The sequence below is a fragment of the Solanum stenotomum genome, chromosome 4 (genome assembly GCF_019186545.1).
Source record: "Solanum stenotomum isolate F172 chromosome 4, ASM1918654v1, whole genome shotgun sequence".
Taxonomy (NCBI): domain Eukaryota; kingdom Viridiplantae; phylum Streptophyta; class Magnoliopsida; order Solanales; family Solanaceae; genus Solanum; species Solanum stenotomum.
In genome coordinates this window covers 36594075-36611062 of record NC_064285.1, presented here as the reverse complement: position 1 = coordinate 36611062, position 16988 = coordinate 36594075, and the positions used below count along the sequence as shown (strand labels likewise).

Here is a 16988-nt window from a genome sequence, read left to right as displayed (position 1 = left end):
GTTATTATACTTTGTAGTTACATAATATTTGGACATATAAATATAAGAAACATTGCAAATGATTGAGAAGCTCAGTCAACTTTTGGTGATGGTGATATTTCACTGTCTATTTTTATATGTGAGATTATTTATTTTCTTTTATATATATTGATGGTAAGAATATCTATCTTTTTCTATTTATGCATTTTCAGAAGGATTTATTAAAAGATGTGAGTGTTTATGAAATGTGAACCCTAAATTATGATTCTATATTTTGTAGGAGGAAGTGTTACTTGGAGACTCAAATTTATTTTCTTTTATATGAATTGATGGTAAGAATATCTATCTTCTTTTATTTATGCATTTTTCAAAAGGAATTTATTAAAAGATATGAGTTTTTATGAAAGGTGAACCCTGAATTATGATTTTATATTTGTAAAAATTAGGCAAATCACATAATATAAGAAAGAAATTACTTCCTTTCCCTACTCTTTCATTAATTACCAAAAATCCCTTTTTTAGTGTTTTTCGGATACATAATATAGCAGTGTGGATACTTAATATAGCAGCGTAGATACTTTAATTAATAACGGGCGGATACTTAAATTATTAAGTTGTTAGCAGCACGGATACTTAATTAACGGGCGGATGCATAATATAGCAGCGCGGATACTTTAATTAATAACAGGCGGATACTTAAATTAATAAAGTATCCGGTTGAGTTGAATTGGGGGAAAATAAGGGATTTTTGTATTTTAGTAAAAGAGTAGGGAAATATTGAAAATAGGTAAAGAAGTGTTGTGTATTTAAGTAATTTTTCCTTTTTGCAGGAGAAAGTGTTACTTGGAGTCTCAACCTAAAAAGGTTGCTAAAGAATTCACACATACCAAAAGAAGTGAGAATATCTATTTTCTTTTCTATATACATTTTTCAAAAGTAACATATTAAAAGACGTGAGTATCTATACAATGTGAACTATAAACTATAATTTTATATTTTGCATAAGGAAGTGTTATTTGGAGTCTCAACCTAAAAGACACATTTTGTAAATCAATAACAAAAAAAGGTTACTCATAAATTCACACATACCAAAAGAAGTGAGGATAGTTATCTTCTTTTCTATATACATTTTTCAAAAGTAGCATATTAAAAGACGTGAGTATTTATAAAATGTGAACTATAAACTATAATTTTATATTTTTGTAGGAACAAATGTAAATTCAAGTTCGAAGAAAATGTTTTAGAAGCCAATAAACAAAAAAAAATGTTGCTCAAAAATTCATATAGCAAAAGAGGTTGTTTGTTATTTATATTATGAATTGTTATTCTTTTAATCATGTATTTATCTTTTATCCTTCGTAGTTACCAGAGAAAAAAGGAAGTAAAAAGAGAACAAGACACCAAAGAGAGTTTGCTTCAGTATATTCTATTATATAATTTCATAAGGCACAATGGATATAATCATAATTAGAAAACTTTTCATCGTATAATTTTAAGAAAATAATTGTTATTTTAAGAAAAATAATTTATGAAAATTGGAGTTGTGTAATGCAAATTCTAATTACTTTTGACTTTTTGTCAATAATTTGGATTGAAAATACTTTTTTATTATTTCTCAAGTTTTTAAAAATTCTGAGTTAAATTTTAAAATTTCGTAGTTAAAATGTGTTTTATCAAAGTTGAAATCCAAAAATAAAAATAAAAAAAATAATGATCAAATGTCTCCTTTAGTTACTTATGATTGGATAGGATGAGAGAGATATGAATTTGTAAAGAAATAAAAAATACAGATAGTTTAATTTTTTAAATTATTTCTTACCATATACATTCATTATTTTTCTAACAAAAGTTTAGTTTCTTATTGTTCATTGTTTTTCTGTTTCTTTTTAAAATTTAAGTCTTGAAAACTTAAAATGGTAGAATGGTCAAAATGAAGGTCTAATGATAAATTAAATTTTCACAATTCAATGATATTTGATGAAATCATAAAAAAATTAATATTTTCAAACTTAGTCTAACTTACTTGAGGCATGTAAAACAAAGAGAATATGTCTTAAAATAAATATTAGCCATCATGTATTCTAAGTACAACTTTAATTATTTATTTCTTATGTTTCTTCGTTTTTTAATTGCTTGTTTTCAAGTTTAAATAATTAATTTAAATAGGTTGTTTCTATCTATATTGAATGCTTTTCTCGAATACTTCGATATCAAATTTTGTATAGAATGTTAAAAGAATTATAAAAACATGATAGAATCATGAATGATATTTTTTACGTAGTATATTTTGTAGCGACTCTAGAAGTAATTATTTATATACATTATGATTTAGCTAAAATTTACACTTTGTTAAGACAAGCAAAAGTAATTATTTTATAAATTTCAAAATAAACGAAAGGAAAAATTATGTAGAGATAAACATGTATATAAATAGTTCAACTTATTGAATCAAATTTTCTTTTCGTTACAAAAATAAGGAGCATAAGTTTAGCAATATAAAAACTATTTTTAGAAGATAAAAGACTCTTAAGCGATTTAAAATTATAAAAGATATAAAACTTAAGTACTAATAATAAACTAAATTAAAACTTGAAATATGAAATATATAATCGTTAGGATGTCACTATAAAAAATATATAGAATATTTTAAGTACTCAACTATTCTAAAAAGTTATTTAGTGAATTTAACGAGCTATTATGACCGCGCGAAGCGCAGTTAAGTTCACTAGTATATAATAAAAAGAAATTACTAAAGATTAATTTTTTTTAGTATTAATATTTTTTTATTACCACGAAGCATGGATAAATACACCTGTGTGTAATTTACTAATTAATCAGCCAAAATAAGGGGTTTAGTCGAGGCACAAACATTCATATCAACAGGCCAGCCATTTGGTCTTTTGCTACGAAGAGAAAAACCTCACCGTCAGCGCGGTGCACTACCCCCAGCTCCGCCATAAGATGGAGGAAGAAAAGGCCGCAGCATACTACGACGAACTCACACGTAAAGGAGAAGGCGCCGCAAGATTCAAGCAAGGTCTAGGCTTTTCTTCAACTTCAAATGACGCCGTACCCATCCGTGGCTCTGCTCTCGTTTCTTCCTCTTCATTTCTGAGTAGTTTTGTCAGGGCATCAAGCCCGTCCAAAACCACCGAGTTCGAAAAACAAGCTCAGGTCCAAATCATCCAAAACAAGCTCAAGAAGAAACCTAAAGACAATAAAGATTGCCTTTCTTTTAGGGTTTCCAAAGGAAAATCCACTAGAAGTACAAGTCCAAGTCGCGAAAAACGTTCCAGCCGGAGAACCCCGAGTCCAAGCCAGAAGTTAAGGCGCCGGAGTCGAAGCCAGAGCAGAGACAAAGAGAGGCATTCGAGGCGGAGTGAAAACCGGGATGCTTATAGGTCGAAGCGTCCACATAGGTCTACAAGTAGAAGTAGAAGTAGAGACAGAGATAAACAAAGGAAAAGAGAAAGGCAAAAGGAGAAGCAGAGTACAAAGAGGACAAGGAGTGTGTTACCACGGGATGGAAGACCGGAGAAAGTTGGGAAAGATAGAGCTGCTACGGTAGATTATAGCAAATTGATTGAAGGTTATCAAAATATGGTAATTTTCATTCTTATTTCTCAATGTAACTTGGTTTGATTATAATTTGTGCCATTTTTGCTGCTAATATAATACACATTCTAGGCAGTGAGTGAAGCAGATTGGTACAATATTCTCATTGTCTTCAAAAGTGTCAATTGTACTTCCTGATCTCAATTAGACAGTATGTTTTTGAGGAGAATCCCACTAGTGACCAAAACTGTGATCATGTCCGCTAGAGAAGCTTGCAGTCAGTTTAACAATTCCAGAGTTTTAACTATATCAAATTATTAGTACTCTACCCACGTCACACTAGGCCGCTTTACTAGTCTTTACTGATTACTCAAAACCTAAAGACTAAAGTAAGGGTTTGCAATTGTAGCTATATGATTTTAGCTTTAGTTTTAATCTTGTTGGACTATTTGATTTTAGTTTTAGTTTGTAATTGTAGGTTGTAGCTTTTGCAAGTTCGTAAAGGTTTGTAATTTGATTAACATAAGAAATTTCATACTATGTTTTGGTGGTGACATGTAATTATAGCCTTCGTACTATATTTTCTTTTATTGATGCAATATCTCATTTTCTTTCTTGTTTCACTATGTCAAAGCATTTAAAGAAGTGAGAAGTCATATAATATTTTATGGACATTTTCTTATTGGGTAAACCGAAAATCGAACCTATAACGACCAAAACCCAATAAATCGAACCGATAATACACAAAACTGAACTGAACCGACCGATGCACACCCCTAGATAATGTTGCCTGAAGATGTTGCCTTTATGTTTTATGCTATAAGGATGACCGGATTGTAAAGCGTCATATAGATTCTTATCCAGCGTTATTAATTTATGTAAATGTGTTTCAGACCGATGTACTTACAAATTTGTCAAAACTAAAGAAACGAGGAATCTTCTGATTATTGAGCATATAAAAATGACACTGTAGTTGCATAGTGGATTTTATCAATTCTCCCATATCCATATATTTCCTCTAACTATCCATCTGAGGCTTCAAATATGTGATAATTGACTGGAAAAAACCTATATGACTACATGGTTGATGTTTCTTTCATCATCAGCAAGTTCTCTTAATTGTTAGTGGTTACCAAGTAGGTGCAACCAATATCTTGGATCGATAGCCTGAAGTTTGTTTGTTGGACTCTTTTATTGTATCCTGTAAGATCTGTAAGTACTTTGTTTTAGATTATGAAGCCCCATGTCCTCATCATTTATTAGATGATGAGTTTTTTGTGAATACAAAGTTACCCTTCTCTCAAAAAAATGATTATGAAGCCTGATGTTGTTTATGTTTTGTTTCTACGTTGAACAGACTCCAGCTGAAAGAGTCAAAGCCAAAATGAAATTTCAACTTTCAGAAAGTGGTATTTTAAACTTCTTTTTCTGCTCTTTTTTGGGTTTAGAAGTGTTACTGTTTGTATAATATTCTTCACTTGTGGATGCCTAATATGTAAATTTGGCTATTTAATGTACTGTACAGTGGATACTAATATGTTTAATTAGTTGAGGAGATATTACCTAAATCTACTGATGGTTATGAGGCTGCAACTCTTTCTAGAAAAAATGATATAACAATAGTGATGATTGTTAATAGGAAGGTCTGAGCCTATCATCAATACATGCAAGAAATAGCAAAACAAGTACTCCCTCTAGTCCATATTAAGTGAATTGTTGGGTATGACACACCTCTTAAGAAAAATATTTAAGGACATGAATTGAAGGCTACTTTCTGCTTTTGCAACCTTTGGATTAATTTGTAAACTATCCTAGAAAATGTAAAGTAGTTAAGAACCTCGTTAAAAAGAAGGGTAAATATGGAAAAAAATCCCAATAGTTTTCTTGAATTTTGAAAAATTCACTTATTTTGAAGTAAGAAAAAAGTTGCAATAATTCACTTAAGGCCCTCTTGGCCATGTGAGATAAAATCATCATATGAAATCATCTGAGAGGGAGATACAGGAAATCATCTGGAGTGCATTCCGAAAGCCACAACAAAGGAGGTTAGCAGTGACAAAGCTGATTTGGCTATGAAAATCTCAAAGGACCAAAGCACCATAGTTTCCTTGTAGAATGACACACAAATTGAAGTGTGGATGGTGGAAGATATAGAACCAATCCAATAGGATCAGAGTCTTACTATCCGAAAGGAGAAGGAGACATCTGCATGGGTAAGACAAATTCTGATTAAGTTGGGGAAAATGTTTGGAGTCGATTTCCATGGACATGAGGAGTCGCTGGAGTTACTTATGCAAATAGACAGCTGCAAGCAGGCTAGAAAGATGGAAAACGATTCCATCACTAAGAGGTCTAGATACAAGGGGATTTTAGGAGCTTAAAAGGCTCACATCTGTTGACATCAATTTCAAAAGTGATGGAAAAGAGAGGGGGAAAGAGGACAATGTTTTACCATGAAAGTAAAATTTGTGTCCTGGAATGTAAGGGGACTTAATAGTGGGGATAAAAGAAGATTGGTGAAGAGCTTAATTCTCAATTGAAATGCCGATGTAGTCTTTCTACAGGAATCTAAGCTAGAGGGGGAGTTTAAAGATATGATAAAAGAATTATGGGGTGGAAGATGGGGCAAATATGCTTGTCTTCAAGCTAGTGGCACTAGAGGGGGAATTCTGATGTTACGGGATAGCGAGAGGGGAAGTTCTATAAATTGGCTCTTACACTCTTACATGTAAACTTGAGGCTCTATTGCAGGATTACAAGTGTCATATAATAGGAGCATATGCTCCAAATTGTAGGTTTGAAAGAGAACATGTATAGGAGGAAATAAGAGTTGTCAAAAGTTTGTTTGAGGGACCATGGGCAGTGTGTGGTGACTTCAATGTAACAAGATTTCCATCTGAGAAGAGAAATTGCAAGAGGAGAACACCAACAATGATAGATTTTTCAAATTTCATTAAAGACATGGATCTTTTGGGTTTACAACTAGAAAGGGGTGTTTTACCTGGTTCGAAGGAGACAACAACAATGCTGCTTCTGGAATTGATAGGATTCTGATATATAAGTAGTGGGATGACAGTTTCAACAAAATTAAACAAGTTGTGTTGGAGAGATTATGCTTGGATCACAATCCAATTGCAGTACAATGTGGAGCTTGGGATCACAACATATTTCAAGTTTGATACCTGGTGGTTGGCTGAGGGTTTTGTGGAAAGAGTCAAAGGGTGGTGGGAGTCATTTGTCTTTCATGGGAAGCCTGATTACATCCTTGGATGTAAATTAAAGGCTTTAAAAGGTAAACTGAAGGAGTGGAGCAACATGAGCTTTGGAAATCCAAGAATGCAAAATGTCCAAATATTGAGCGAGTTAGCCATTCTAGATACAATAATGGAGAACAACATTTTAACATCATCAGAGGCAGCTTTGAAGGCATCTTCTCTAATAGATTATGAAGAGCACTGAAAAAAAGAGGAGATAACATGGAGACAAAGATCAAGCGCACTTTGGCTGAAAGAGGGAGACACAAGTACCAAATTTTTCCATGAAATGGCCAATGCAGATAAAAGAAGCATTAATATTGACCAACTGATGATTGAAGAAGAACCTTTGATAGATCCACTGAGAATTGTGGGGGGGGGGGGGGNGGGGGGGGGGGGGTTATTGGGTTCTATCAGAAGTTGTATTCTGAAAACATAGGTTGGAGACCTTTAATTAACTTGATCAATTGTCCGGTTATCACTAAGGAGGAGAGAGAAGCTCTATAAGGGGAGGTTGAGGAACAAGAAGTATTTTCATGTTTGAAGATGTGTGCAATGGACAAAGCTCTTGGTCTAGATGACTTCGCAATGGGGTTCTACATCAAATGTTGGGATGTAGTAAAATATCATGAAAACTTTCAAGAACTTCTACTCATGGTGTCTTTGAGAAAAGTTTCAATGCCACATACATTGCTTTGATTCCAAACAAGAATGGAGCTAAGGAACTGAGAGACTTCAAACATATCTATCTCATAGGTAGTGTCTACAAGCTGTTATCAAAGGTGCTGGAAAGATTGAAGAGGTGTTGATAAGCTGGTAGATGTTCAACAAATGACTTTCATAAAAAAACAGACAAATAATGGATGCTATCCTAATTGCAAATGAAGTGGTAGATTCTAGAATCATTTGAGGGAAGGCATGAATTTTGTGCAAATTGGATATTGAGAAGGCATATGACCATGTAAACGGGGAATTCTTGCTGAAAATGCTCTCGTGTATGGGTTTTGGAAGGAAGTGGGTTCACTGGGTAAGATATTGCATCTCCACCAAAAGATTTTCAGTTCTTATCAGTGGATCACTTGGAGGCTTTTCCCCTACAAATAGGGGCTTGAGGCAGGGGGATCCTTTTGTCTCCTCTCTTTATAATGAATGTCTAAGAGGCTCCCAAGGCCTAGCTCGAGTGGCAAAAGGTGGAGTATTTGTGGCTTATGTCACAGGTTCATGCCCAACACCATGCAAAGCAAAACCCATTATTTAAGTGGAGAAGGGTCGAGGGGAGGGCCCATTATCCACCGCACAGCCCAAAGGGCGCGTCACAGGCGAATTTCTCGGTTATCATAAAAAAAAAATGAATGTCTAAGAGGTTTTGTGGAAGTCACAAACCAAACCCCAAGTTCAAATGCCAACATGGAAGTCACATACCTGCAGTATGCTGATGATACCTTAATCTTCTGCGATGTTGAGAAAGGGCAAGCTAGTTGTTCCCAATCAATGAAGTTCCTAATATGTTGGAGTTGTCTGGAATTCTAGGAGGGGAAGTAGGCTCCCTGTCTTTTATGTACCTATGTATGCCTCTAGGTGCCAAGTCAAAGGCCATGAGCATTTGGAACTTAGTGATTGAAAAGTGTGAGAAGAAGTTAACTAGATGGAAATCTCAGTACATCTCCTTTGTTATGCCCCTAGGTGCCAAGTTAAAGTCCATGAGCATTTGGAACTCAGTGATTGAAAAGCGTGAGAAGAAGTTAACTAGATTGACATCTCAACACATCTCCTTAAGTGGCCGAGTCACTCTCATCAATTTTCTTTTGGATGCTCTCCCTACTAACATGATGTCTATCTTTCCCATTTCTGATGGAGGGATAAAAAGTTTAGAGAAGATTGGAGAGATTTTCTTTGGAAAGGGATTGAGGAAAATGACTACTGTTTGACACTTGGTCAAATTGAACGAGGTTCTATGGGGAAAGAAGCAAGGGGGTTTAGGAGTGAGAAATCTGAAATTCAAACAAGGCACTCAGGCTGAAGTGGTTATGGAGATACTCACAAGAACCTCATGCACATTAGGGCAAAGTAATTAAAGCTAAATATGGAGAGGAGAACAAATGGAGGTATCTACACCCTATGGTGCAAGTTTATGGAGGTCTATCTGAATCTTTTAGCCTTTTTGAGAAATAACACAACTATGAGGGTAGGCAATGGAAGTATGACCTCCTTTTGGAAGGACAAATGGCTGGGACATGCTAGTTTAAAAACCCTTTTCCCTGAGATGTATGTGTTGGTAGTACATCAACAAATGAGTTTAGCTGACAATTGGACACAACAAGGATGGAACATCCAGTTTAGAAGGAGTTTAAATGACTGGGAAATTGAAACTGTGAAAGAATTTTTAGAGCTCTGGCGGAGTTCAAAGGGACAAGAATGAGGCTGATAGACTATCGTGGAACAAAGATAGCAAAGGCATGGTTAAGGTGAACTCAACACAAGTTTTTGAATAAAGGTGGCCAGCAGCCACCACAATGGTCATGAAAACAGATCTAGAAAACAAAAATTACTTCAAGGTGACATGTTTTACTTGGTTACTGGCAAGAGAAGCAATATTGACACAACAAAATCTCAAGAAGAGGAAGTTCTCTATGTGCTCTAGATGCTATTTATGTGGACAAAAGGTTGAGATAGCCAACCATCTGTTTTTAAAGTGCAAGATAACAACCTAACTTTGGAGGATTTTTATCAGCCTCAGGGGTGTTGTTTGGACTATGCCTAACAGAATCACCCACCTCCTCTACAGTTGGGAAGAGGTAGGTGGGGGAGCTTCAGACAAAAATAGATGGAGGATTGTCCTAGCCTGTATCTGCTGGACAATCTGGAGAGAGAGAGAGAAATGCTAGATGTTTTCATAGCAAAAGTTGTGATCTTCAGAAGATCAAATGGTGTAAACAGGTGTACCTAGAGGATACTGAGTCAATTATTCAGATCCTTGGCTCTATTTAGATTTAGATTCAGATATCTTGTTTTGTTGATAAGTTGTAATTATGGCTTTCAGTACAATGTTGTACTGATTTTAGTCAATACATACGAATGTTACCTTTCTAAAAAAAAATCATATAAGATGGAATTGAAGTTTTGTTTGTACATGCAATTTGGATTCTTAAGTTGTAGTTTTTGCTCATAAACATAAAATCCTCAAATTATCAAAATTGCCCAACTCTTTATACAATCTTACGAAATAAGCAAAAGTTCATAACAAAAGTATAATACATTATCACAAAGCTGTTCTAAAAGAAAATACAACATTTATGATCGAACTTAAGTTCACTAAAAAAGTAACAATTGAACATGAGTTCCCTAATGAGTTGTAGTGTATTACTCTTTATTTGAGTTGTTTGTTGGTCAATATCATTAGTAAAATATATCATTATGTTCATATTTCGTGAAAAATTCATTACTCTAGTATTCTCGCAAAAAATTATGTAGATACAAATGATTTTTTTTTCCTTACAAAATATAAACATGTGAGTATTTTATATGTGAAAATTGTGAAATTATGATTTGGCTTTTTTGAGAATTTGGGATTTCATCTCATGATATGAAATCGCATGTCCAAACGTTGATTTCATTCATGGTTTCAAATTACAAGATTAAATCGCATGTCCAAACACCTACTTAATATGGACTAGAGGGAGTATGTCATAAGAACATATTGTTGCTTATAGGTTTACCTGAAGTAACCTTTTCCTAAATTCTTGCTCTGCTTTTTGTACATTTCTGTTTCATATTAGTTGTCTACTTATCTTCCAAGCTCATACAAAAGCTGGAAGAGGTGGTAGCTTATCACTTAAACTTAATATGAGTATGGATTTAACTAGCCCGTTGTTTTCTTTTGTTTCCTTTTGACAGTTCGAAAAGATGAAACAAAAAGCATGGGCTCTGGATGGGAGCGTTTTGACTTTGACAAGGATGCCCCTTTGGATGACAACAAGATTGAAGGTTAGCTATTTGGTTGCTATTGCTTACATATGAACATAGTCAAATTGAATCCTTTTCCTTATCACTTGTAGTAGGATTCTTATTGTTGCTGCAATCAGGCAGTGCTAGAGTGTGTTTGGATGGGTTTAAAAACAGGTAAAAATAGCTTTGAAGCTCTTTTAGCTTATTAATATGGTAATAGGGTGAAGCATATAACTAAAATCAGATTCCAGGTGTCTTGCACTGCGCTAGTTAAAAGGATGGACTTCAATATTCTTCCTTTATTTCCGACTTGTATAGCTATACCGACTTGTATAGCTATTTGTAGCCTGCTAGAAATCCTCAACGTAATGATGATTTCATCGGATGCAGAATTCCAATACACTATTGGTCAATGTGCATATAAGATGCAAACTAAAACAACATTTAGGTTACGTAGCTTGTGTATGAAGGATTTGTTCATTTCATGAAATATTCATATCTCAAGGAAGCATCTTAAGTTGGATGAGGTTTTCACTACAAATAAAACAAATGTACTCTGGTTTGTTATAGCAAAGCTGGTTTATTACATGTATTACATATGAGTGATGTTTGCATGAAACTAAGGTGACTTTCTTACTGGGGCATAATGATATTTTTATTTGTTTCTCATGGGACACAATATCGGAGCCATGATCTCGGTGAAGGGGGTTCAAAGTATAAATTAAGAAGCAAATATGTGAAAATTATAAGATGAAAAATGGAGCGAGACAAGGAAGGGATGCCTTGTCATGTCGTGTTTAGCTTCTTCCTACTTCGATCCTACCTCATTGAGCCTTTTAGAATTCTTGTGTTCTTTATTTTCTTTTATTTTGCAGTATTTTACTTTAGTTTGAACTTTCTTTAAATTTTGAATTACTGTCCATTCAATCATATGTTTCTTTGAAAATCACTAAGCTTATTTACAAGGTGGGATTGAGTTACTAATATTATATATAACTCAAATAACTTTAGCTTGGTTTCCATCTCTTTAGAATAGAATTGGAAAAAATAAGAAACAAATACTATGAAATTAAAGAAAGAAATTCAATTGAATAGATATTGTTAAAAAGGATATTCACGACTTTCAAATTTCTTCATTTGATTAAATTAAATTTACCTTATTTTATATAAATTTTTGTCTAACTCAATTGCAAGTTAAATAGCAATTCATTGTTTTTTAAATAGTTTCTTCCGGTTAGTACATGGAATGAGAGTTATGAAGAAACGAAGTGAGCAATAGAAATAAGAAGAATAAAAGACAAAAATACAAAGAATGTGCCTACTATATTTAAACAAAGCCTAATTGAGAAGAAGAATTAACATAGAAGAGAAAAAAAAAGAATATAGCTTCACATTGAGCCCAAAAGCAATGAGAAAATAATGAGAGAAAAAAAATAAGAGTTTCAGATTGCGCCCAAAAACAATGAGGGCTTTTTCATTGGGTTGTATTCTGAGCTCAAAAGTTGAGAGCCCATCGCTTAGCCTATGGGACTTTCCAAAGCAAAAAAAAGGGGGGAAATAGTGCACTTAGTGGGACTCGAACCAGAGCGTTAAAGACAAAATTTGAACTCCCTAAGCTTCCAAACCTCCGTTCTTGCTTATATCAATGTTTTTGTAGACAGAAAAGTTCCTTTATTTGCCGACACTGATACATTGTTGATTGCTTTAGCTGTAGAAGATGATGGTGCTTTAGTCAACCACATTGGTAAAAGCTTTCGGTTTTCTACGGTGGAGGTACATCTCTTTTTCTTTGTAGCATTTCCTTCTCATAACTGCATTGTTGCAAATGGGCTCTGATCATGCCAAAGAGCGTGAACAGATGTTTGTGCTATTAATTTTTTTGGTTGATTTGAAGACTAGGAGGGAGGAACAAATTAAGGCTGCTCATGATGAGGCTATTTTTGGAGCTCCCTCACATCTGCCACGTTCACCTTCCACAGAAACAGATGATGAAGCAGAAGATGGTAATGGCAAAAAGGACATATCTGAAGTTGCCCCTGCTACAAGTCTCATCAGTGGGCAGGTGATATCTTAAATCTTGTCATAGTAGTTTTTTGCTAATTATTAGAGTACCATGGTTAGGTCTTCACCCTTTTATCTTCATTTTTTCGTTCCACTCTGCCTAATCATTCTTGTATTATATGAATTTAGGCAGTGGCAATGCAACAAGGTTCTTGGCGTGATCGTGTGCGTAAATCATGACTTGTGTGAATTCTTGGAAATTGAGGGTTTTTGTATTTGTGCTAGTCTTGTGTGGGTTGTAACCCGCTGCCTTTTGGAGTAGTGCAAGGTCCTTGTTTTGTACTGGGGAAATTGTGAAGGGTGGGTATTTATGGAGTTGGGCTTTCAGCTTTAAAATATCCATTGTAGGTAATGATCTGTGTCATATTCTAATTTTCTTATGGAGAAGTAGCATGGAACAGTGCAAATATTTTTCTGTAAATATTCTCTTTGGTACTCTTAAACTTTGAATTCAGCAGCCCTTGTATAGTTTGTATGTGGACGTCAAGTATAGTGCTTTTGCTAAGATTCATCACCTGTAAATCAAATTCGGTTATAAATATAGGTCATATGATAGTCATAGAATTCTTCATTGAGAATCATATTTTCAAACTAAGCTTCAGCCATACTGGATGAGTAGTGGATTGCACTCAATATTCTATGGGAGATTTACAAATAGAGGGTGCGCATGATATGGTATATACTGAAATGCCACATTGTACTGAAAAAAAATTAATATCGTGGTTTTAGAATTATGATATTCGGTTGGTCTATGGTATACATTTTATTTTTATTTGGTATTCGGTACGGTATTTGGTATTTAAAAATATCATATTGAATTATCAAATATTATACCAAAGTATATAGTTACATGAATAATACATATATTATTAAAAAAATACCAACAAATATGTAACTTAGTATTAGTATAAATTAAATGTTTAGAAGTTGAAACTTTAACTACTCTATTTTGATTGAAATGTATTTGAAATATAATTGATTATCAAAGGAGTTGTTTGTACTTTATTTTGAATATATATTTCTACATGTGTAATGTGTTTGTATGATACAATTGAGACCTTTTTTTTGTTGTTGAAGTCATAATACTCTATTATATGAAAATACATTAGTCGAAGTTTAACAAACTATGATTATCGATTTACTATACTGTAGAATACCGAAATTAAACTTTAAAATACCGAACCATACCGAATTAAATTGTAATAGTAATGGTATAATGCTTTAAAAATTGAATACCAAAATCACACTATCAAAACTTTTAATTACCGTACTATACCATGCCCACCCCTATTATTTTTTTACGGATATATACGACAACAATCCATATCTACAAAATTTTAATTTACAGCACTATTTTACTTTTTTTTTTAAAAAAGCATAAAATGTTTATTTCAAATATAAAACCTCCAAAGAACTCACAAGTCACAAGATTAAGAATTTTTTTGATCTCTCTTTCGAACATTGTGAACATGTTTGGCATTGGAAGAGCTACTGAGCCAAAGATCAATTAACGATCTCCAATTCACCTCTATTTTACTTTCTATTCTCTATATTTAGAGAGTAAAATAGAGAATTTCACTATCCTTCTTTTATAGAGAGGTGGAGAATTATTATTCATACTCTCGTTTCACTTTTTTATTATTTTATTATTATTTTTATTATTTTGTAATTTTTCATATAAGACCATTAATTAAATCTCTAATATTCATATTTTTTTAAATGTAATATAATATTTAAAAAAATATATTATTTAACATATACTACTTCCATCCTGAATTAATAATATTCCATTTTTTAAAATTTTGTCACTTTAATATACTTTGATTTTATTATTAATTTTCATTATAAAGAATGAACAAAATTTAATGGTCTACAATTGTTCAAACTATTCGTGATCCATATTAAAAGAAGAAATATTTCACAATGAAACAAGAATCGTGCCAAAAAGATGTTGAACGTGCATTCAGAGTTTTGCAATCACGTTTTGCAATTATTGAAGGACATTCACGTTTGTGGAGAAAGGAAGTGCTACATGATATAATGACTAAATGTATTTAATGACATAATATGATAATCAAGGATGAACATCATCTTAATGCACCAATTCAAGATGTCGTAGAGGCTCTAACTGCAACCACATAAATGATGGTAGATGAAAATCTCCAGTTTCGGTTTGAACAATTTTTAGCTAGACATAAAAAAATGAAGGACAAAAATGCTCATTTTGAACTATGTAATGCATTAATGGAGCATCTATGGGAGCAACGTAATAATCTTGAAAGTTGAATATTTATGAAATGTTTATATAATTGTATTTTATTAATGATTTCACTTTTATTTGAATTGTCCATTAATTTGTATATTATATAATATTTGCTTACAATTTATGTTATTTAGAAAATTAAAATAAAATATAATTTAATATTAGACAATGAATTTCAAAAAATAAATTTTTATATCACATGAAAATTATATAAAGTGATTATTTGGAAAAAAGAAAAAAAATATTTATATTATGAAATAAGAAAATAAGAATGAAATAAATAATAATAATATAATATTAAGAATAGAGAAAAAAATTCTTTTTAGTGAGTAAAATACATAATTGAGTTGGAATTGATTGTCTGAAAAAACTGAGTACTATATATGTAAAGATTAAAATAGATAATAGAATTGAAGATGCTCTTGTATTAGAATCTTACTTTTCTTGGCTATACAAAGATCATGATCTATTAGTTAAATGTGAAAAGTTCCTTCTTGTATGGGGACTCACACGAGGAGGTATACATAGAAATAACACCCGCACAAATGTGCAGAGGCGTATCCAGGATTTCGGCTAGATGGATGCACGATTACGAAAAAATGTATCTCTAATATAAATTTGATCGATTTGACTTTTAGTTTGTAATATGAATCATTAAAGTTTAAAAATTATAGATCCAAAATATATAATACTACTAGTTTTAAATTTTAATATACACGTTTGATTAAATTATATAAAAAATTTACAATGCTAAATTTTTTAGGAATTCTCAATGTAATACACTTGAAAATTTTGAAAGAATAAAGGAAAAAAACAAAAGAAAAATTAGTTGAAACGACAAAAGTGTAACTGATAACCACTTGAAAAAGTGTTACTCAAAGAAACAAGATAGATATAAGATTTAAATTTCTATCTCTCAGTTAGATAAGTGCATCCAATCATCATCGCATTTTTATATGATACTTTGAACATGAGTTCACACATCTATATTTAAATATTTTTTAAAAAATATAACACTACTATATATGATTTAGAGAGGGGAGCATGGGTTCACGTGAACCCACGACACCCCCTCTAGATACGCCTCTGCAAATGTGGTCATACCTAGAGGACTATCACATAAGCAAGAGGACTTTCTAGTTAGACCACAACTCTTTCATGGTTTTCTTAACATCTCTCCATGTACATTTGTTGGTCACCTGTACATATCATTCTATGTTGTAGGTATATTAAAGAGAAAATATATAAAATGACATCGAAATTGTCCCCAATTTTCAAAAAGACATCTTATCTATGCGGCGGTCCTATTAACCTTCTAATTATTTTTGAACTGATATTATTACATCATTTTTGTTCACTTGACATAGAGAGTGTATATACTCTCTTAAAGAGCGTGAACATCCTCAAAATAATAAATATAATTTTATTTTTGTAAGTGTTTTGTTATAAAATATATTTTTTTGTTTTTCTTATTATCTTGACCTTTTTTCGTTATTATTATTTTTTCTTTCTTCAAGCTTCTTCAAAAATTCATTGTCATCTCCATTGAAACTCCTCACTTTCAATCTCACTATTTTATTATAATTCCACCCTCCTTTTATTACTATTAGTTTAACTTTTTTTCACTTTATCTAAATATTTCTTTATTTTTTTTTATCATTTTTATTATTTCTTTCTTTCTTCTTTTTTTTTTTTTGGTTTTTTTGTTAGTTTATATATTTTTTTTCTCTTTCTATATTGTTACCTTTATAAGAAAATAAAATAAATTACATTACTTTTCTTCTTTTCTCATTTATTATTTTTATTTTCTCTTTTATTCTTTTCTCATTTATTATTATTATTATTATTATTATTATTTTCATTTTAAGCTTTATTAGAGAAAGCATTTGGTAACATTTTTATTATTCTTTCTTTCTTTTTTTTCCTTCTCT

General features: G+C 32.2%; 1 protein-coding gene across 6 annotated transcripts in view; it reads left to right on the top strand.

Moving 5' to 3' along the window:
• Positions 1-2840: 2840 nt before the first annotated feature.
• The window catches only part of LOC125862467 (uncharacterized), a 1053062-nt gene continuing 1038914 nt past the window's right edge, over positions 2841-16988 (top strand). For 2 of the 6 annotated variants that reach the window (XM_049542549.1, XM_049542550.1), the window contains exons 1-6: positions 2841-3582; positions 4892-4943; positions 10683-10772; positions 12442-12506; positions 12592-12795; positions 12924-13006. In XM_049542549.1, the coding sequence (XP_049398506.1) occupies positions 2941-3582; positions 4892-4943; positions 10683-10772; positions 12442-12506; positions 12592-12795; positions 12924-12974 (1104 nt within the window). In that variant the 5' untranslated portion in view covers positions 2841-2940 and the 3' untranslated portion in view covers positions 12975-13006. Of the gene's footprint in view, positions 3583-4891; positions 4944-10682; positions 10773-10843; positions 10908-10984; positions 11019-12441; positions 12507-12591; positions 12796-12923; positions 13300-16988 lie in introns of those variants that run through there. The other 4 variants (XM_049542548.1, XM_049542551.1, XM_049542553.1 and 1 more) reach the window with 4 other exon arrangements.